The sequence below is a fragment of the Nothoprocta perdicaria genome, unplaced genomic scaffold, assembly GCF_003342845.1.
Source record: "Nothoprocta perdicaria isolate Ctin4 unplaced genomic scaffold, notPer1 scaffold_391, whole genome shotgun sequence".
Taxonomy (NCBI): Eukaryota; Metazoa; Chordata; class Aves; order Tinamiformes; family Tinamidae; genus Nothoprocta; species Nothoprocta perdicaria.
In genome coordinates, this window is record NW_020455634.1 from 174,481 (window position 1) to 196,981 (window position 22,501).

Consider the following 22,501-nt stretch of genomic DNA (forward strand, 5'->3'; position numbering starts at 1 on the left):
AGAAGTTAATAAAGCAAGCTGGGATATTAATTTTGATGAAAGGAAATATGGCAGAGCGTGATGGTGAAAATGATGACATTTCCTTCTTTCAGCTGTGGCTTTGAGAGTTCTGTCATTTCTTTCCCTCTCCCTGCTCAAAAAGTGCACTCAAAGGCAGCGCTTCTTTTTTACTTTACTAAACAATGTGTGCTTAAATAGCTGGTACAATTTTATGGACTGATCTGTTGGTAGTGAGAGTTCACATGGCTTAAAAGTTTATAAATTGCCTGATTGTCTCACACTGATGTTTTGAAACCTTACCGGGTTTGTGCTTCTGACATTCTTGTGAAGAAATACCCAAACTGATTATATTGCTTTCAAACCTAAGGTATCGTCACAGAAAAGGGCCTCCGACAGGAGATCCCTCCTGTGCTGCAGTACCATATACTGAAGGTGGCCTTGGAACTGCCTGCAAATAAATTTGCCTGGTTCAGAGTACAGGTAAGGGTATCCAAGGCAAGTTTGTGTTTCTTTGGCCTCTTGTCCTTGGATCTTTATATCTGTCCCTGAATGGTTTTAAGCTAGTCTTGATTTGAATGCTTCAGCAGAAGCTGAACCTTTTGTAATGCCAGTAGAAATTGTAGCCTTAACATTAGTGAAGAATTGTTTCTGAGCTGAAAGGTTTTTGCACGAGGACAGATTTTTTTTGCCTCACCTGAAAAGGACTGGGAAAAGTCCCTTTAGGTTTACTCATTCTTGCAGAGGGGCTAGAATGAGATCTTGCTGATTTCTGTTAGGTTGGAAAATGGCATAGCTGGGGGAAAACAGAGAGACACATGGCTTTGTGACAGTGAGTCTGCTTAGTAGGAGATTTTCTGTTCTGTCGTATCCAGTCAGCCCTGGAGGAGAAGTGAGGAGCACTATTGAAGTATATTCTTGTGTCTGTACCCTTTTTAGTACACACAGGTTTTTTGCAGAAGAGATAAAAGCCAAATCTGGCAGAGCGGAGAGTTAGGCTTGTTAGGTATCAAATGCAAGTCACTGAGGAAAAACAGGATAAATGGCTTAAGGGGTGTCATTTGGCCTTTGGAAAATGTTCAGCATCCCTGTGACCCTGTGACTTGCACTGTTCTCTTGTTCTTTGGGGATCAATTTCAATCTCTTCAAGAAATACAAAACGACAGGTCTATAAGGTAGAATGGATGATTGTGAAGGAAAGTAATTTTTATTTTGCACCCTCGGGTTACTTGGTATTTCTGCTGTTCCTCACTTTTTGCACTTTCCAAAAGCTATTGCAGTGATCTGAYTGGCTCACTGGATGCAAAAGGAGCGTAAATCATCCCACTCAATTGTTGCCTTGGTATTTCAGGAGAGGTTTTTGAAATACCCTCCCTTTGTTAGATATCTGTCTCAGTGCAATATAGTACTGTACTGTATTACTGCTTCAGGGGAATTTTAATATATTGTTCTTTTTAGGATGCCTCTGAGACAGAGAAGGTGTCTGGTGAAAAATCAGTGTTCTATTTATTGATGAAAATGTTTGTTACAAGTAACCGCTCTCATCTGAAAATATCAACCAAAAAACTGATCATTAAGGTAAGCTTTTAATCTGAAATACCAAGATGTTCACTATGTTCCATTCATCTGAAATCTCAGGATTCTAAATATTTCCATTAGGGCATCTTCCTTGCTGCTTTGGAAAGGAAGGCGTGTGGCCTGCAAAGCCATTTGCACCATTTTCCATGATGGTTCTTCGGAATTGCTCTACACTACCTACCATGAGCTAAACACCTTGTGAGAATAAATACTGTCAACTGAATTTACTGMAATTGTTGATGAGAAGGAACAGTGAGGAAAATAGCTTTTTAATGATTCCTGTTTGCTAGGATCAATTAAATGTTGTGATGCGGTAATAAGCTGCTGTAGTTCATGTAGATATTGATCAAGCAAAGATTAGTTGTGACTGCTACGTTTTTGTTCTTATCCTGATATGTAAYCTGTACTTTTTTGCCTCATGCTTTCTGAGGCCTCATACATAGCTAGTTTGCTTTGTCCCTGCAAAATAGTCTAGTCTGATTATAGTCTTGGCTCTGAAACGGGCAGTACCTTAGTCTTCAAATCAATGAAAATCCCCTTCTGTGTATTTAAATAAGAGTTATTTCTCKTTTCAGAAGTGCTAATCACTGCAGAACTCAGGAAGGGAGAAGGAGACTTTATAAACCTTTATAAACCAGGACACCTTTTAGATACTTAAAAAAGGATCGAGATCAATATTAAGAACAGAACAAAAACAATCCCTCAAAGGTGCCCTACAGGTTTCTAAGGAACCTAAGCCAGGGGGAACCATGGCAGCTTTGTGCAGAGCCTTGTGGTAACAGGAGCACACATATGTATTTCCACACAGCTTTCTGCATTAACTTCTACCCGCAGTTCAGTCATAGGATGCAGCTGTAATGCCCAGTCCATGCAATCAAAGGTAGAGGGATTGAATTAGGTTTTAGCTGCACTAAGGCTGTGCTTTGGAGGTTGGAAGTGACTGCTTTCCTCAGAGGAGCTCCGTTTCTAGGCTTAGGCCACGAAGAGGCCTCTCTTTGTAGGCAGTGTCCTGTGCTACTGGGGAGAGAGGCTGCTGGAACGTGGTTGGTAAGAGGGCAGCAGTTAAGGGGTGCCTTGAACCCAAGGACATCACTTGTGTTTCGCCTCCCACTGTGTGAAGACACTTGCACAGTGAAATGTGCAGACCTTGACAGAGGCAGGGTGGCTTTGTCTTGCAGCTATGAATATCTCAATCACAACCCACCCAGTGTAGCTTTTCCAGCGTATTTGGATTCTTTTGTGGAGTAGAGACGTGGGCTGTCTGACTCATTCGTATTTCCTCTTTTACTTTCAGTCCTTTACATGCTCTCTGAAGAGAAAACAGAAGCCGAGAAGTTAGGGCAGTGAAGTCAATTCAGAAAGGCTGCTAAGAATAGATGTTAATGAGTATGTTTTGCTTGTTTTCAACAGTGCCATACAATTGAAAGGCCTGTTTTCAGATTTCGTGTTCTGTTCCTACCTATTTTCATGAGAGTTGCAAGTATATTTCTATTTTGAGACTCTGCCAAAAATAGCTAATTATTTAAAAATGAATCCTTGACTTTTTTTGCCATTAAATGAATTATCCTATCAGATTCTTGTAAGTAGAGGTTATTTTTATAGCTGCTGGTGGTGTACGTAGAGTAAATGATCAGTGTAACTGGGTAACTTTTTCTGTGTTTTATGTGTAGGGAAAAACAGGCATAGAGTGATCCYATGTAACTACAGGTTTTTAGCTTGTGTACCAGATGTAGGAATCAATTCAAGGTATTTTCTGTCAATGAGAGTAAGGGCAGGTGTTTCTGTTCAAAGTGTGCAGTTCAAATCAACTGCCAGCTGGATTGTCATGTGGATGGCAATTCCTCCTTCTCCTTCCTTTCTCTTTTTCTCACAAAGGAAGCATGGGGTCACCAAGTTCCTCGTTTAGTTAAGAGACTGAATTTGCAAAGGATGAATGTGGGCTAGAATGTCTAAATGTGATAATGCCTCTTCCTTCCTGGAGGCAAAATTATGCCCATCCCTCCAGCCACATTCCCAAGTATGCCCATGTTTCTCCCTGAATATTGCTGTCATCAGAACCTACTATTTATTTGGCTGTCTACCTGTCTTGCCTTACTCTTAAGCAAAAGTAACCTCCTTTTGGATTAACTGAGCAGTGATTTTTTTTTTTWWAWTTTWWTWRKKGKKRWTWAAAAAAAAAAAAACCTCTCCACCAGCTTTTTGGGGGATTTAGCATTTTTTTGTTTCTGGCATTGTATGGCCATGAAGCCCAACAGCTGTACTCAGTAGGGCTCTTTTGCGGGCAGTGATCAGCAAGATGGACTAGCCCCTGGCTGTGGCACTGTGGTGCAGCCAGTTCTTTTTCTTTTCACCCYTGCACAGTGAGCTCAGAGCAATGAGCACAGAGAGCACAGCARCCTTCAGAACGAGTACTGAACTGCATGCTGACCCTGGCACGTGCTTAGCACCAGGACCTGTGTCCTGGGTGCTCCTAAAACTCTTGTATTCCAAATGCATGTGAATAAAAGTTCCGTCTTAACCTGTAATGTGCTTTTACCTTACTTGACTCTTGCTGAGAGGGTAGTAAGTGAAAGAGCCATGATAAAGATCTAAGGCCTTATGCTGAAGCCARTTGATGTAGACTTGGGAAGCTAGTTTTTATTTTTAAAAAAGTGCCTTGCAGGGGTTTTAAAGACTTGTGTTCAGCTGGAGACTCTGTTGTGTGTTCACTTTTCTTTCTAAGACGAATGGAACATTAAAGCTGCTGTGTAAAAGCATGTGTTTCCCTTTGCTTTTCTGGACAGGTTTTACGTGACAGCGGAGTGTTTGAGTATACGTGGAAGGAACTTTCCATCTGGCTGGAACACTTGGATAATACAAAAGAAGACAAAAAGGAAGCCGTGATTCAATTTTTGGAAAGGGTAACTGTTCAAATTATCTGGATAAACAATGCCAAGAATAGCRTTAATGGAAACTAATTACTTTATTGCTATTGTTGAGAAACTTTTCAAAGATCTGTGGATGAATGCTGAGGAAGGCAGTGACTTATGTTTTGTATAGAGCTGACATCTCTTTTGTCCTGAGTGGGAGGAAGGTGAAATGATTTGGGGAAAATTAATCTAGAAAGGTAAATTGATTTACAGCRCTTGTTGACATGAGGGCAAAGATCCCCAGCAATGGATCTACATTCCCAGACAAACATATATGATATGTCCTGTTATTTTTTTCCCAGATTTCAACCACTGCTAGCCTAGAGTCTCTCTTAACCAGACGTGATTTCTGTGTACTTCATTAGCCTGTCACTTTTATCACATTTATCTCTCAACCTTTGTTAACAGATTCTGCTGAAACTGGTGACGAATCCGTATCCATATACAGATAAGGCAGCAGACCTTGTTCAGGAGGSCAGCATGCTCCAAGCTAATATGTTTAAACAAGATTCCGATAATGTCAGCATCCCYATCTCTCACATTGATGGTATGTGGTGATTCTTGCAGCAATGGAGATTTTCAGGGCTTCGTGCTAGACCTTGTGGCCCTAATTGGGCAAACTGCCAACTGTGACCGTAGAAATCCTGCTTGTGTGAGGACCTGTAGGATCTAACTTTGTAGCTGCATGTTTGGTACTGGAACCAAAGTCTGAATTGCAAAGTTATCTGGTTGTCCCAGAAAGTAATTTCTCAGGCAGTTATGCTGTTTTAGGGGTGTTTCAGGTTTCTTTTCAGTTTCGTCAGTTTCTAACTTGTTTCCTGTCTCCAGAGTTGCCCAAGGAAACCCTTAATCTCAGCAGGCAGCTGGAAAACTTAYCAGGTGATAGCTGTTGTGCTGAAACTTAAGTCCATGTATAGGATTTTGAATTTCATAAATGCAAGGTAACTGAGTCCCATACCACTCAGTACCAGATGGATAAGTGGCTTTGGGTTGACTGTATTACCAAGACTTAATGACAGCCATGAAATATATGGTAATTTGTTCATATATTAAAGCTGACTTTGACTCCGTCTCAGACAAGATTTGATTCTCTGGCCATAAAGAACTGGGAAGTTCTTCAAGGAGTGCACAGGCAGTTATGCACCTTTTCTCTCATTTCGGTCTGTTGGACAGCAGTTTTGAAAGCCAGACCTTAAACACACTGTAAGAGCAATTGGTTGAACTTTTACATTTAGGAGCTAGGCAAACGTGTCTTTTACCCTGTTTCTGCTTTGGAGATTCAGAAACTGCTTTGCATTCCTTGAATGTTGCACTCAATCCTTCTTTGGTTTCTAATTTTTCTGAATCTTTTACTTATCTATTTATTTTTACATAATAGATGTCCTGGATATGGTGGATGTCCTCGTTGAGGGCAGTGATGGCTTAGATGAGGAAATTGGATTCACTTTAAATGAAGACACTGTTATCCAAACATTTCCATTTAGTGCTGTTGTTCCTGCTGCATTAGAAGCTAGGAATAAACTGCTGCTTCAGGCTGAAAATGAAACAGGTACAGATGTTTGTGTTTCTATATATCATCCTTGAGAGTGAAAGTTGGGTTGCTCTTACCTAGTGAGCTCTCTAGGACATTTTATTCTCTCCCATTCAAGCAGGAGGAGGCCTGGATTCAGTGTGTTCCCTGCTGAAGAGCATCATTAAACTGTATGAGATCTCTCTGTCCTTTTCTTTTGACCTTAGGGAAGCCATCTCTTCTTAAAGTGGAAAGAGATGGAAATAACTGCCCCTTGACTCTGGTGAACTTGATGGGAAAGCAAATTTGTCTGGGTCAGTACAGCAGAGCCCACATTTCTCCACCAAGATATAGGGAAGTAGAGGAGGAAAATGACCCCAGATGAGGCAAGGATCCACTCTGAGCACAGCATAGAGGAGCTGATGACCAGTGCAGGGACAGTGACCCTGTATGGAGAGCCCCAACCTGGTGGCAGTTGTTTCAACAGAAGTGTTTAAGCACAGAATGTGCAGACCAGGAGTAGGTATCAACAGCTGTGCTTAGTTGGTTAGTAGGGAGAGAGGATTGGACTGCTGAGTATGTAGGGAATAGATGAGTTTTCCAAAGAAAATTTCCACCTCAGAGATGAAGTTCAGAGATAAATGTTGCTGACTGTCTCCTTGAGGAAAGGATCTAGCGAAGAGTCAGAGGGTAGCTCTTGGAGTCAGGGCAGGATTCCCTCTGCTTTTGCCGACCTCAGAGCTCCTCTCCAATCCTACATATGTGGCTGCCGAGTAGCTCCTCGGGGAGGCCTTCCACAGTTTTGAAAGGCAAACCCTCCGTATTTAACCTGCGAGTGTTACCCTGAGTAYGTTCCCCTCGGTACAGATCAACTCTTTCATGCTGCTGGGCTGGGGTCTCTGTTGGTCAAAATGCAGACGAATACAGCAGAGCATAATGCAGTTCAGGCAGAGTTTTGCACCTGTTTGAAGGAAGAGGCCTACCTAAGCATGCRTCCCGCAGTGGGATTATTTATATAYACCAAAGACTGCGRTATGGTGGTGTTTGTTTTCAGGTAGTTCTGTCTACCTTGTCAAACACTTTCAAATTAATTTCAGTAGCTTTCAAATAAATGATATATAAATACTGTTGTGCAGGGCTGAAGGGAGAGCGGGTGGTCTTAGTGTGTATATGTACACAGATTACTTCTATCAACAGAGGTTTCAGTGTTTTGTTTTGTTTTTCTAGGAGAACACATCACAGAGTATCTTGTTGCCGTTTTCACTGACCTCCTACACTCTCAGAGAGATCCCCTTGCTCTCTGCTTGATGTTCCAGCTCTATGATAAAGATCTGAAGTCCTTGAAAGTTTCTAAGTATCCTCAGCTCTGCCAGTTTAATCAATACTATAATCTCTGGATTCCCCAGGAAAGCCGGGAGCCTGTGGTATGGATGCTTGAAGCCACTTGAATGCTTGAGGCAAAATTATTAAAAATCCTGTTTATAAAGGTTGCACTTCTGTCAGAAAATACACTTAGATTAGACTAAGTCTTTGTTGCTTTGTGATCACTGCAGGGGACTTGAATTTGCTGAAGGCCTTTTCTTTAACAATGTGAGGAGTATGTGTGGTTGGGAAGGGAAGTCAGGGCTCCTGGGTTCTAGGCCCTCTCCCAAGCACCAGCACCCTTGTTTCCTGTTAGGTACAGTGGGGCATGATGTGGGAGTGCTGCCCCTTTGCTCCAGCCAGAGGAACCCGTGTACTGGTTGCAGCCCTCCTAGGAAGGGTTTGGAAACTACCAAGGGCAATTTGTGCTCAGGTGGTTGTGCTTTTGAGTTGACCAGGCAGTGACCACATATTAATTCCCCATGGGAACCAGCTCTGTGGCTTTAGGTTTGCATGCATGTGCTCCTGGAGTAGAAACAAGCACCAGCCCAGGATTTTGCATGTGTATCGAGRACAGAACTTCTGGGTGGCTGCAAGAGCTTTTGAACAGTAGCCTTAAATGCTCTTAAACTTATTTTCTCCTGTGTTCTTTCCATTTTAAACAGTTTAAAAAGCGCAAAGAGGTATGCGAAGGACCTGCTGTGCCCCTGGATTCTGTGTTTACCACTTTGCTTAAGAGAGCCTATGAGAGAGGAGGCATGATGTTACTGGAAGATGGCATCCAGGCAAAATTGAGAGACATGGCTTCCCAACTCCCACCTGACCAGCTTTTGCTAGGAGTAAAACATGTGTTGCTATACCTGAAAACCACGGTCGAGAACTTCGGCAGTGTAAGAGTGATGTTTTCAGGAATTTGTAGGCTTTTTATTTTATTTTAATGCAGCACATATAAGTGACGTGTCTTTTAAAAACCTAAGGATCCTGTTCTGCAGCTTTTTCACATACTCAGCTTTCACTGAGGCTAAAGAGCACCTGCAAAACTCCACCTAGTTTTCAAACAGATATCTGTCCTTCTGACTGTTGAAGAGTCTTACTTTCTGGGACTTGTCCGTACKAATTTGTGCATGACGTGTAGTGCACATGTGCTCCAGATGTGAATCCATCTCTTGAGTCTCCATAAGAAGTCTTTCTGGCTTCTGTCATGTTTGTCGGTCTGTAGTATATTAGAAATCACACTATAGATGAACATGCATGAAAATCTGTGAAAGTTTGCTTGATATCTTGAGAGTTTTCTTAAAATCATGTTTCTACCACAACAATGGTTTCCCTTTCCCAGAAAGGTCATATTCTAGGAAGCTCTTAATTAGTTCCTTTAATTGTTGCATAATTAGTTTCTTATCCCCCTCCCCTTCTTTTCTTAACTTCCAAGGTGTCTGTGTTTTCACAGCTCAGTAAAACATGTGGTCCTCCCCTTCTCCATCTCTACGTGGACCTGCTGGGCAGCTTGTTGTGCCAGGGTGATCAGGTGGAGTCTGATACTCGTCTGAAACAAGAAGAGGTTCAGGCTGAATCAGATCTCTTCATGGATATGGAAGCTCTGATTGCGGTGGAGTCTTCAAATGACAAGGTACAGAGTCCTGTTGATGTACAGGCCAGATTCTTATGTGTTAGCAAATTTTGATTTCATTCTGTGTGGAAAACATCTGAGTTTTGCTGAAGCATTTACCARAGCAAAGACTTTTAGACATTAATGATTTCTGAGTTCAGAGTCATTACTGCTGAGCACAGACAATGTTATTTGATTTCCACTGGTCACCAAGACATGAAGCTGGCTGATTGTTTTCACACAGCAGAGCGTGACACAAGAAGGAACTAGCAGAGGAGTTCAGGAATTTCAGTGAGGATTGCAGTACATTTGTCATGTGTTTACTGTGAAGGGGCTTGAATAGGATTTTACTGCTTTGTAGAAACATTGCTATAAGTTTTGCCAAGATACCAGTAAGCCTGGGGAAAGGATATACACTGTATGCTTCACAGTATGTACAGTGTATGTTTCACTGAACCTCAGTCATTTTGCTCTTTGGTTTGTGTTCCTATGAATGAGCAGAAGGAGAAAATGGTTTGTGTTATTCCAGAAGTCTGTAAGCATTACTTATATTTCAAGGAATGATTATGAGATGTTGGTTAATGTTGGTAAAAATGTGAATTATTTTCCATAGCAGAATGAGGCCTGCTTCTCACATCATAAATGTTGGAATAATTGTAGTGATATGCTTGTAAATTGTTAATTACTTGATCCTTTGACCAGTAAATAGATAATTTGATGTCCAGGAATGATAAAAAAATATATATTATGGAATATGGGCAAATGAATGATTTCTTCCAAACTGTAATTACTCGCTCACTGATACTGTTGCAACCATTTGTTACAGACACTGGAAGATATGCTCATGTTGATTTTCAAACACCCTACTTTGGAAAGCTGGTTCCTGGCTTTAGAGCAACGTTCTCTTCCTCAGCACAGTTTAAACCCTGTGACTGTGAAGCTCCTGTCAGCTCACCTCAATTCTGGGGTGCTCCAGCTGCTGAAAAAGGGTGCCCCAATATTGCAGCGCATGGATCACATACATGTATTATCCAAGTATTTTGAAGCTATCACGAGAAGTTTCTTGAAAGAGCTACAGATTGTGGGGAAGGAAGGAAAGGGAGGCCCRCCTAAGAAGTCTCAGCAGCTGGAGGCTCTGCAGGAGTTACATGAGTACATGGCTGCAGCTCAGCTCAAAGAGATCACTTTGACTATGCTGCAGCTTCCAGAGACAAGCTTGACTGCTCAGAAATCGGAAAAATCCCCTGGGAAAGGGAAACAGCTGAGCTTCTATGGACAGCTCTTGGTACAGCTCCTCACAGAAAGCTACCACAGGCAGCCTCAAAGAGGAGAACTGCTGCTGTCCACAGAGCACATTAAAGCTTTGGGAGTGCTCATGGCAGCATCAGCCAGCAAAGATTTGGATAAAGTCTTCCTCGAGGCCCTCCAAAGAGAGCCGGTCTTCACGTACGCGGTCGACRTAGAGGTGCAAGTTCACTGCCTCACACAGGGGTCAGAAACCGCCCTAGCCATCGTGGCCATGCTGATAAAGCACTGCAGGACTCACCTGCTGCAGTTTGAGCTGTGGTGTCTGCACAGGGCCACTGAGAARTACCTCAGGAAAAATATGGAGAGCTTTCTGCCGCTCCTCAACGTGTATTTGCAGTACAGAGAGCAGTACGATTTCGCCCGTCCTTCCACAGGTAAAGCCATAACTGATCCTTTCTCATGATTAAATATTATCTAGAAGGATTTCTAGGAAGCATTTTTGCTGCAAAACTTCAGATAAAGCGACTCACCTAGCAAAACAGGCCGGGGAATGTTACTGCCCTCATATCATCGTTAGGCAAAAATTTAAGAGATACTGATAGATTTGAGGTCATATGATGCTTTAGATGTTCAGATATCCTGTAAATCTATGATGCCAAGCACAATACTCTGTAATCATATATATTTTTTCTATGTTATCCAAATACCTGTTTTTCATACTTCTTAAAACCCCAAGATTTGTGCAATTCTGTTGTCTAAAAATCTGCTCTGTGCCCACGGGAGTCCAGGAGAAGAAACTGGAAGATGTAAAACAATTTTTAAATCTGTCTGTTGGAATGCTGCTGAAGTGGATTGTAAATATGAACGAGCTGACACTTCTGCAGGCTGCTCTCTGTTRCTATTACAAATGTGCATTTATTTTCCCCATCATGTAAATATTAATTGTAAACAAATTGAAAACAAGTGTTTTCTTCTAGACTTTAGAAAGAGCTGTTAATATTTTACTACAGCCTTATGGCTTACAGCGTTATGCTCTAGGTTAGCAGCTTCCTGAACCAGTAGGCAACAGTCAAGCCAGAAAGAGATTCTTAGTAGGCTGTACCCTCTTACCATTTTTTTGGTAACTGTTACATTTTAATGGGCTTCTGTGGTCAACTTATGGCTGCTTCCCCCTTGCCCAGTCTCAAGGGAGAAATGAAACAGTGTAAAATGCGATTTGTGTTGTCAAAAGTCAGGCCAAGCTTTCCTGTCGGAGATCTTCTGCCCTTAACGTCTTGGATCCATCAGTGCAAGTAGATCTGATAAAGGTTGACTTTCTGCCATCATACTTTTCTGTTCAGCTTACTATAGGAGGTAGAAACTTTATTTCTCAGGTGTGGGTAGAGTACGTGGTGGTAAGTGGAATGTCATGGCCATGTGGTTTTGCAGGCTGTTATCTTTAACTTTCACAAGCATAAGAGTCCAAAACTTTCCTCTAAAGTGAATCTCCAAATATAATTTTCTATAGTAATGCCTTTCTAAGCCATCATACAGTCCAAAACTCTCCAAACCAACAATGRCCTTAAATTGTTAAGGCTGTTAAATTTTCTGTGAACCAAACTAGGAGCTGGCATTGAGCTGAACAGCATCACTTTGATTTTGTTTCTTTTATTCATAGAGATATGAATAGCCACAGAAACAGGCACGTTGGCATTCTGGATGGGGAGGCGAGCTCTGCCTAGAAGGAATCTAAGTAGTGAAGAGAACTGGTCAGCACACAGGAAAGGGCAGGATAGTTAGGGAGCTGARTAATCTGGGGCTTGATGAGGAGAGTGACTTGGGATTTTTGTGATTATGTGTGTTTTGCTTAACAGTTGATGGTGAAACCTTTGCCTCGTGCTCTCTCCTCACAGTTGTCTCGGGTGTAATACCTGTCTTGAGAAAAGCTCTGTGGAAAGAGCTCTCCAGCGCAGCTCTAGCTGCGGAAGCTTCCCATGAGGTGACAGTGAAGTTGCAAGTTCTTTCAAAGTTGTTGCCATCTTCAGGAAGCAAAGGGCTGAGAAATCTGATGGAGCAGCTCCCTGCTGTGCTCGAGAAAGCAGGGAATCATGAGAGGTAGGCAACTCCAGGGCTGTGCTCTGCTCAGAATTTGTCTTAAGTGGAGAAAACCTGTGCCACAGAGCACTGAGGTAGTTGTGCACATGCACAAACATCTTGAAATGGTGGTACTTTCTTTTGAGTTTCTGTCACGCTAAGCTTTGCAGCAGAACAGCTTTAGGATACAACAATAACAGCAACAAAACCTTTCTGCAGTTGGATTGTGGCAGATGCCATATCCAGAGTGCTTGGAAACTCTGAAGAGCTGCCACCTTGGAGGAAGCGCCTGCTGTCAGCCTGCATGAAGGGATTAATTGTCACGTACAGCAGCAATAAAGATGAGAGCAAGCAAGAAGCAGAGAGGGCCATGCTGCAGAAACTGGAGGAATTGTTGGTGAGACTTTTTATCTTTGTTACCTGCATTCAAAGCTGTGGATATTTGCTATTGTATTTTTATGTTTGTATCTTGCATAAATACAGGTTGGAGTTCTACTTTTTATTTCTATGACTTTTAGGTGCTTTAACAGAATTAACCTAATTTCGGAAGTCTTCTGTATGAAGCAATTTTGAGCTGYTTTTGAAACTGACTTTATGCTACCAGTTGCCTTTGATTTTTAACTCCTGAACACTACAAACTGATTTTCAAAGTTTGTTGCTGAATTTGGAAAAATTAGTCTGGTGGCATAGAGATCATTTGCTCTCTCACTCCTGGTACTGAAAAAGGAAGATGTGCAATTGCWTCTGTGCATTTGCAGATGCAGAACTGATGTAGGGTTTGTTTTTGTTTTACTTTGTTTTGTTTTTTTCTGTTGTCCTTTAATCCTCCCACCTGAGTGCTTACTCTGTGTGTGTGTGTGTGTTGATCAGAAAGTGCTGGCCTCTGATCTGTGGAAGCTTTGTGGAAGCCACGTGCATTGCATATAAATGTGTGTTTTCATTTACTCCAGCACTGTGTTGAAGAGGTGGATCCAGATGACTGGTACAGCCTTGTGAAGACAGGACTCAAGTAAGTAATCTTGAGATGTACCAAAGATGCTCTAGGGCTTGCCCTGGCCCCCGTGGAAATAGAATCACAGAATGCTTAGGGTTGGAAGGGACCTCCAGAGGTCATCTAGTCCAACCCGCTGCACACGCAGGGTCACCTAGAGTACATGGCACAGGGCTRCAAATAACACTCTGTCTCCCTTGAATTTGCTCAGARTAATGGCTGACTGGACCAGCTACTTCTTGCCTGGTATGGAATAGCTTTATGCTCATGTAACTCTTAGCTTTTTAGTTAAGTCATTTCTTAAACAGAAATCACATGAAGCCAGAATGAGATCTTTGGCCTTTAAATCTTAATCATGTAGACAGATAAATCAAAGTGGAGGCAAAATTCTAACCGTTCTTTAAACTCGGTTCAGCTGTAAGTGGTGTTTTTCACATGTTTTGTAAGAAAGACAGCAGAATTGCATAAAAACAGCTAAATAAAAAAGTCTAAGAGGAAGAGATGCATGTTTTATTTGTTTGGTTTTCTTTACTTTCCTCGTAAAGTTCYCATTTCTTAAGTAGTTTTTTTTAAGCAGCTTTCTTTTTGGTTGGGGTCTRACTTTTCTGTCATGCTTGCTTCTAAAGGTACCGTTACAGAGATGAAGCATTTTTGAAAGCCCTGTATTTGGCTATTCAGTTATTGTACAAGAAAAACTCCTCGCTTAGTCAGAGATTAGTCAAGCTCTCCAAACTTCACATGATGGTCACGCAGCACTCTCTATTTTTATCAACTATTTTGAGGTCAAGAGAAGAAGAGGACATGAACAATCAGACAAGAGGTATCTTTTTTTTGTYTCTTTCTTCCTTCCTCTTAACTTTATTATGTAATCTTGTCTTTCTCAGCATTATGTTCTAACCATTCAGTAACCTATCCACCTACCTATATTTGCAGAGCTATTCATTCCATTTAGTTTCAAATTGTGCCTCTACTTATATTCAAATATTACATTCATTTAATGGCTGCTTGTTTTAACATTGAGGTCTTCTAAAAACACTAATAAGCTTTTTTTTTTTCAGATTTTTGCAATCTGTATCTAAAATGTTAATTTAGTCGTGTGTATTTGATAATGTATCTGATATTTCCTGAGAAATATCCTTCATTTGTAATATAAACAAGCCTTGGTCTCTATATAGGATAAGTTTTGTTTCTTTGTCGGTGCTGACTAAAATACCACCTGACCTGTCATTTAACCTGTTGCTCACCTTGTTTTTTTCTCTGTGAAGTGCCATGAGAGTCAGTATTTGCATGAGCTGCATAAGAAAGTGAGAGGAAATTTCTTGTGCAGCAAATTCATAACAAATCCTGGGTATATCAGTGAGCAAAATGTAAAGAAAATTTAAATCACCTGAAAAGAGCAAAAATTTCTTTGTGAAGAGACAAGTTTAGAGAAATTAAAACAAGTAATAGATTTTGTTATGTATTGCCTTTGAATTGTTTCTTGTAGAACAAGTAGATGGATCCTTTGGGGTTAAGTTTTGTAATTCAGAAACTTGGTATCAGTGGCACATTCATTCAGGCTGCAGTCTTTTTGATCCGTTTTGTTTTGACATGTAATATGTTGTGGTAGATCCTGGAGGAGGAAAAAACTTGCTTTTTAGATACCAGGAGTAGAAAGCTCCAGATTTAGTTCCTCAGTCTACCACAAACATCTGGTTTGCCCTTAAGCAGCCCAGTCACTTGGTTTGTTTCTCRGAGAGCTGTAAAGTACAGGCTTTAACTTCTTCCAAAAGGTTGTTCCACTGGAGTTAACTGCATCATTTGATCTGTTAATATCATCAGGGAAATGTTTTGTGTTGTTTATCGCATAAAAGCAGATTTTGGTCTAAGATGTTRTGTAGTATACACAGTAGTATATATATTGTGCATAGGGAATATATACGCGTATATTTATATAGGGCGGGAGGAGAGAGCTTACGTGTGCCTGTGTGTGTATATCTGTTGTCTAGCTGAGAGTTCAAGAAAGCAAAACTTGTGTTTATTTCAGAAGCCTTGGTGGATATTCTGCTGATAATAGTGAAACTCAGCCCCTCTGTGTGCGAGAGCAATCACCTTGCTGTGCTGCTGGGTGCCTATGGAGCTACGCTGAGTGTTGTAGGTAAGTGTGTCAGTCTGTGAAGGGTGTCCTGGTAGAGCTGGTTTTCTCCTTCTTTCACTGCCTTTTTTTTTTTTTTTTTTTTTTTTATATAAAAAATTTTTCTCCTTCCCATTTATATGAGAAGAATAATCAAAGTCTTATAAACTCCAGGTAAATTGATCACCTTCCTATGTTTATTTATATGCAAAAAAAAAGTGTTTCACATTTTTCACAATTTACATTTATTTTAAACTGAGAAAGGAAAGTAACCTTGCAGTTTGTGGGTTTGTGGCAGGGACAGTAAATGAATGTCCTTGTTTGCAAGAAGTCCAAGTGCCTAAGTGGCTTCCAGAAGTAAGGACTCTGGTTTACATCCTGCCTAAATCTGCCCTGAAAGCATTTGCAAACGCTAGTGAATTATGTGAGGAGATTCTTAGGCTTCAGATGCAACTAAGGCCCCAAGCCCTTGTGGCTTTGCTAAAGGAGAAACATTTTCACACTGTAGTCTGAAGTGACCAGTGGTAGCTGGGCACTTGGCTAGAGCTGGTCCCAGCACTGGAGTTTAATCTGAGTGAACATAGAGCGTGTGCAGGCTGTCAGAGCCCACTCGTGTTTGGGACCTGAGTCACTGGAAGCCTAGCACCATCCCTCCATGTCACTGGCATCTCTCCAGGCACGTTGCTGGCAGTACCCCATAGAAATGACAGTATCAATAGCCTTTTAAGCATGATAGCAAAATAAACTTCCCAGATGCAACTCTGAGGAGGAGATTGAGGAATTTGTTTTACCAAAGCATTGTGGATGTGAAATATCAGCTGCRTTTGGGACAGTCTTGTTTGTTCAGGTCTTGGTCATTGTCTCTTCATACTGCTGCTGTCATCCTTTCCACGTTTATAGCAAAAACAAAAAATAAAAAGGCCTGACTTGGATTAATGAAGTTGGAGATAGTTAATGAGCTACCCTCAGACTGAGTTTGAAAAGCTTTTGGATAGGTGAGAAAGCGTTGCCAGGGAAACGAGTTCTAATTTCAAGTCCCCACAGGATAATAAATACAAGTGAAGAAAAATTTAAATACTAATTTATATCCCATATGTTTGCTTTTTTGCTCTGGGCTAACAGTCTGTTGACTAATGGCTTTCTTTTTAACAACGTTTAAGGATCCTGCTATGGGGTCCAGCAGCTGTGGAGCATCACAAGACTTGCAAGAGTCTGGGGAAGTCGCTTTGGCAGCAGCCAAGCATGGAGGAGATTCTGTGTCTGCTAGATCGAGAAAAGATGATGAAGACCATTCTGTCTTTCCCTCAGCATCGCCATCTTCTGTCGTCTGAGGTGCTTTGTTTCAGGCTCTTGGTTATTCTCCTTCTGAGGTGGCAAAACTTTCCCTTTCATCATTTATTTCTTGTAGTAGTGTAATGTATTGCACTTTGCTTACACTGGGAGGGAAATGAAAAATSTGCTTATTCATTTTTTTTCAAATGAGTTGCAATGTGCAGACCACATCTTGTCTGCAGATGTGACTGTGCAGCACCACCAAGATTGCCCTGTATAACTGAGACTAGAATTTTACTTTTACATGGTTGTTAAATGTGATTGTCCAAAGCTTGTCTGACAATTAATTCTTCAACTTAGTCTTTCATGCAGCTTTCTAGAATGTGTCTATATCTGTTCATGCTGGTCCAGGGAAATGGTTTTGCAACTCTGCTGATCAAAGCCAAATATAACCTCAAGCATGCTTTGCTCTGTGCTATAGTTGCATTTTGTAAGGTTTAATGTCAGCTGCCCTAGAATGAATGGATTGACGTGGTTGGGGCAATTTGAGAACAGCCTGGAAATCATCCTTGTCCTTGTTTGGATTTGCTTTCAGGAGGAGCAGGAGTCACTGTACAGAGATGAAAGTGTCAGGAGTCTCGATGACTTCTATGATCCCTGTTTTCTACTGCAGCTCTTCAGTGAGTTGACAAGACCAGGTAAGGTGAATGCTCCTCTCACATTTTGTGTCATTTTACTCTGTTGGGGGAACTGCATGGCCCCAATTGTATGAGAGCTGTTATCCTAAACCTAAGAATTAAAACTACGAAGAAATAATGAGCTTGGCTTTGAAGAGAAGAAATACATTTAACCACCTACTGCATTGCATTGTAATTTGCAGAATGACTTAAAAATACATAGGCTTAATTGGCATTCAAGTCGTTTTAAAGCACTTTTGCAACGTAGCAGGAGAGGGGCAGACCAACCACCCTACTCTTGAATACCAGCTGTTTCCACACAGCTTGTTTAAATGTTAACCCTATGTAGGTGAGTTGCTGTGCTTAAGATGGTGAGATTCTTAAACAAGAACTGGGCACAGCTTGGATGAGACAAAAAATAGGGAAATATTGATGGTTCTCTATTGCAAACATCTATATTGAAAAGTACTATGTATAGCACAAAAAAAAAAAAAAAACACGGTAAAACAGCATAAAACCAATAAATAGCAGAAGAATGATCAGCAGAGGATATTCACCTCTGGAGGGTCATACTTTTTCTGATGAAGGTGTAGAGAGCTGTATCCTGCATCAGTTATGGTGCAAAACAGCTACTGGAGAGATGGTTCCTCATCCTGGTACCCACTGTACCAACACAAGCAGTTGACAGGACAGTGTTCATAGGTTTGGGGCTGCATTGTGCCCAGTGGCTGAATTTTGGGGAGCAGGAATTGGCTCCTCCTCTGTTCTTCAGGGGATTTGGACACTGGGAGGATGCTTATTGATGAGTAAATCTTTGGTTTCTGTAACAGACCCTGTCACTGAACTGACTGTGCATGTTGCCTGTTAGAGGCGGTGGGTTAGCTCCTTGCACGCACATCAGTAAACCTGTTTTGAGAGAAGGGAGCCAAGGGACTGGTGAGTGAAGAAGACCCCAAAAGAGCCACGGGCAGTGAGCCCACCACGGCTGCTGAGCACCGCTTGGCTACTGCTGAGAGTGTGTGCTCTGCTGCTGGCCAGGAGCTCCCGGAGGTGCCTAGGGGTCCTGCCTGCTTGGAGGGAAGCACTGGCCACCTCGTTTAATCCTGGAGGTGCCTGGGTGTCACGTCACAAATATGCCCGTGCTTAGAATCAGTGGAAAGCAATGGGACGTACCCAGGGCCAAAAACTACCTGTCTAGCTTYTTGTTTGACATGAACCTTTTCACGTGTGTCCCTGTGGTATGTCCCATGTAGTCTCTTTAGATAGCACTTCCACTGAGACCTGTATCAGGAGGAATTTCTAACCAGTTTCCTCCCTGTGTTGATCATGGTTAGCCATGGGATTTTGCTATCCATAACAACAGCATCCCAAGCAGAAGGCAGGCTGGTAGCTGTCTTACAGTGAAATCACACATGGAGTCYTCCTTTGTTCACCTAAGCTGCTATAGTACAGTACTCATTTTGTATGTTCCTAGCCTATTTTTAGGTGTTGTTGCAAGCTGTTCTGTGCAATTCTGACAGCAAGAAAAAGAACTGTTAAAAATACAAAAATAACAATTTAAAAATACCTTTCTCAGTAGATTAGAAGTTTAACAGAAGTGTTTGCTGCCCTGCAGTAGAAATGATCATAGATGATCCAGTTACATGGGGTCTTTGGGGCAACATGGACAACAGTGTCTTTGGAGTCTGGATTTGATAGCAGAGGAAGCACTGTTGTCATGTGCCTGTTGTCACCCATGGTCTGGAGGTCACTGCCTTGTCTGGCAGCAGGGATTGGGTGCCTGTTGCTCAGCTGTGGCAGTCGCATGGTCAGGCAACAAGCGTTTGCTGTGGAGACTCTGGGTGCCCCAGCACAGGCACAGTCACCCATGGGACGGGGTGAAGTGGGTCGCTAAGCTGTCCCATGGCAAGGAGACAYGGGATTCCAGATAGACACTCTATCCTAAGGCATTTTTAAAGGGCCCAAGTGATCTGTGAGTTCAAACCCCACGGTACTCCTAAACCATGTCAGCTGCTTTTGGAACACCCGTCCCTTCTTTATTTGCTCTTTATACTAGTTGTGCAGTGTCCTGTGCACAGATGTTACATAACTGCTGAATTTATAAACACAGACTTATGACACAGTGCTCACTGAGTCAAAAGTAAGTCTGGAGATRGTGAATTTTGTCTAACTTTAGCTCTGATAAGCATCTTGGGGAAAGCTTTTCCATCATGGTTCTCAAGATTCTTTAAACAACCCATATGTCAGACATAAAATTAACCTTTTTTTTATTTTTTAATAATAACTTGTTGTTTTGTGTTAGTTGCCGAAAGCATTCCCCAAGGTCAGCTGGATGGAAAATATTTCCRTTACTCATTTTCGGTGAAAGAAAGTTTTCCAAATAAATCTTGCTGTGACCAGCATGAACTTTACTGCTGAAATTGGGACACAGAATTTCCGTATGTGATACCACCCCAGAAAATTACCCCCTTTTTCTCTTTAGTTGATATATAGCAAGAGCTCCGTTCTGCAGAGGGCCTGTAGTAATGATTAGAATTTAAATAGCTGTGTCAGTCTCCAGTGGGTGCTTTTTAGTTGTGATTCGGGTGCCTTTGCAAGGGCAGGCTGCTTGGGAGGTACTGCGGGGAAGTTGAGACCCTGCTCTTTCCTGCCCTGTAACTAGCACAGCTGAGTGAGAAGCTGCAGGGGCCTGAGGCAGGGGTTCTGGCAGTCAAGGGAGAAACAGCCCAGCTGTTGGTGCAGGGGCAAAAATGACTGTGATTTACTAAATTTTGTTTTTCCTAAGGTAGGGAAAGATGTGTGTGGTGGAGAGATAGGGAATTACTGGACCAAATATAGGCACTCATCAGTGCTTCTGACCTTCAGCTTGAGTCACAAGAAGACATGTGAATATTGTCACTAAACTTAAGCTCAGCACATGGGCGCTCTGGACGGTAAATACAACCAGGCTGCTGTCTTTGCTGTCAAATAGAAGTRGCACAGGGGACAAATTGGAACTTTTACATCAAGGCAATTAGATCCATCAGTGGATAGAAATAACACAAAACACAAACACAGGAGGTTCTGCCTGAATACGAGGCAAAAYTTCTTGACTGTGAGGGTGACAGAGCCCTCCTGGATAAGTGAGACACATGATGTCTTTACAGAGCTTCTAACTTTGCACGGCCTACCAGGCTGAATCAGCTGTCTTAGGTAAGTGACACCACCTGGCTTTATTTCATCTCAGATAAAGAACTCTTGTTCTGTGGTTTGCTGAATACCTTTGTTTGCTGAAGGAGCCTTCAGCATTTACAGTGAAATAATTGTTTAATAGAAGTYGATGAGAAAATGATGTTTACAAATAGAAGTTTTGCTAAGGATTACAGTGCCATGTGCTCTATGACATGTGAATTTGATGTACTGTATGTTTTTCTCACTTTTTTTTTTTCTTTTCCCTCACAGAGTGTGTAGTGGCATGTCACAAGTTTGTAGACGTCAACGCCTTGGGTCTGACAGTAGCTGCACTTAGTAGCTACGATTCCAATATGAGAGCAGCAGCATATTATGTCCTGGGTTCCTTTCGTTCTCATCTAGAAGGAGCTCGCTTTCGGGAGCAAAAACAGGTAAGACRGAGATAGGCTGAAAACTTGCTTCTGCCAGGTCAGACTTTTAGSGCCACGTTTTATGGCAAAGTCACTGCTTTGCTCATGTGTGCACCTCTGCATTATGAGAGAGCCCATAGGACCTCATTCAGTGCCTGTGATTTTACAGGCAGTGACAGAAATGCAACTGTGCTGTGTGCGCATTGCCCCTGGTTTAAGCAATTGCTAATTCTAGCAAACCAATATGGATAATATTGCTAAATTAGTACATCAGTTGTTTTTAAGAAGCTTTTTATCCTCTGCCATTGTTTCTTTTTCCTTTGTATTTGCTTGAGTTGTAATCAATGAGGAGAAAAAAAAAAAAGGAATATGTGAAACTCTGAGCAACTTGATACATAGGAAAGGAATTCCTATCAATTCCTATAATTCCAATTGGATTGATATTTGGTTTATGATCTGTGAGATAACATAAMAGCTTATTTCTGTATTCTCACTCTCCTGATGGTGATGGTGCGAGCACTTTTCTCACCTGGGCTCTTGTGCTGCAGTTGCTGTATCTCATGGATGTTGTGCAAAATGGAATCAGGCAACAGAACCTCAGATTCACCTTCTCCTTATCCCTCTACATCGCTCGTGTAGCACAGCAGATGCTGAAGCCAGGTACTGTGATCACATGTGGGTGTTGTACTCCTGGGGTGCTTAACAGGAGAGAGGAGCTGTGCATGGAATGATGTCCTTGAGTGGTAACCTTGGAAAACCTCCAAGGATGGGAACAGGACAGAGCAGTGTACAGTACCTCTGGGCACCCAGTCCTGCTGCCTGCCTGTCCTCACAGGRAAAAGGTTATTCCTTATGCCTCTGGTCTGAACCTGTCTTGTTGCAGCTTATACCTAGTGTCTCTTTCATCTTTCCACAGCATTTTATGTGCTGTGAGAGGTTTGCATTAATAACTGCACTTGCAGTTCTGGCCTTAAAAACATCCATCTGGGAAGCACTGGTGTGGTCGGTRGTGCAGCCTCTCCCATTTGTTCAGTTACACTTTCCTCGTGTTCTTTACCTATTTCATGTTACAGCTGTTGCCTCAAGGATATGAGGTGCTTATGAACGTGCATAGGACTGCATTGAACCTGTCCATGAGGCAGTCTCGAGTCAGATACATGGTTTGCCCTCGGAAGGCTGTCTGCCCAGCCCTCAGCAGCTCTGAGAAAAGGCTTCTGAATTTGAATTTCCCCATGAAGTCCTCTGGCCCAGCGCAAATTTACCTCTTAGCTTCACAGCAGACCTCTGCTTTTGAGTGAAGTAAGATGCTTTTGGTTCACTGAAACCTGAGCTGCGCTGAATGTTCATCTTGTCACCTGCTTTGGACATTCCCTGAATGAGCTTTTCATTTTTGGGAAGAGAAGRATGGCCAGCGATTCAATCAGCCTTGTAGCACAACGCTGTCTCTGTCATATGCACACTGCTCCGACAGCTGGCTGAGACACTGGAGAATACAGGCTCTGCTTCTGGCTTGGGGCTTGTGTTGTTGTTTTCTTTTTTTTCCTTTTTCTCCTGAGTGGGTGAAAAAAGACCCCTGAGTGGGTG

The 22,501-nt window shown here is 42.0% G+C and overlaps 1 protein-coding gene across 1 annotated transcript in view; it reads left to right on the top strand.

The window, feature by feature from the left end:
- URB1 (URB1 ribosome biogenesis 1 homolog (S. cerevisiae)) overlaps positions 1-22,501 on the top strand; it is a 49,571-nt gene that overhangs the window by 19,551 nt on the left and 7,519 nt on the right. Inside the window, exons 15-33 of the mRNA XM_026044949.1 lie at positions 368-480; positions 1,456-1,575; positions 4,359-4,475; positions 4,893-5,031; positions 5,863-6,033; positions 7,222-7,418; positions 8,022-8,246; positions 8,804-8,983; positions 9,789-10,644; positions 12,103-12,304; positions 12,503-12,680; positions 13,234-13,292; positions 13,901-14,094; positions 15,301-15,430; positions 15,517-15,561; positions 16,548-16,719; positions 17,255-17,357; positions 20,778-20,938; positions 21,466-21,577. Coding sequence (XP_025900734.1) covers positions 368-480; positions 1,456-1,575; positions 4,359-4,475; positions 4,893-5,031; positions 5,863-6,033; positions 7,222-7,418; positions 8,022-8,246; positions 8,804-8,983; positions 9,789-10,644; positions 12,103-12,304; positions 12,503-12,680; positions 13,234-13,292; positions 13,901-14,094; positions 15,301-15,430; positions 15,517-15,561; positions 16,548-16,719; positions 17,255-17,357; positions 20,778-20,938; positions 21,466-21,577 — 3,474 coding nt within the window. The remainder of the gene's footprint in view (positions 1-367; positions 481-1,455; positions 1,576-4,358; positions 4,476-4,892; positions 5,032-5,862; positions 6,034-7,221; positions 7,419-8,021; positions 8,247-8,803; positions 8,984-9,788; positions 10,645-12,102; positions 12,305-12,502; positions 12,681-13,233; positions 13,293-13,900; positions 14,095-15,300; positions 15,431-15,516; positions 15,562-16,547; positions 16,720-17,254; positions 17,358-20,777; positions 20,939-21,465; positions 21,578-22,501) is intronic.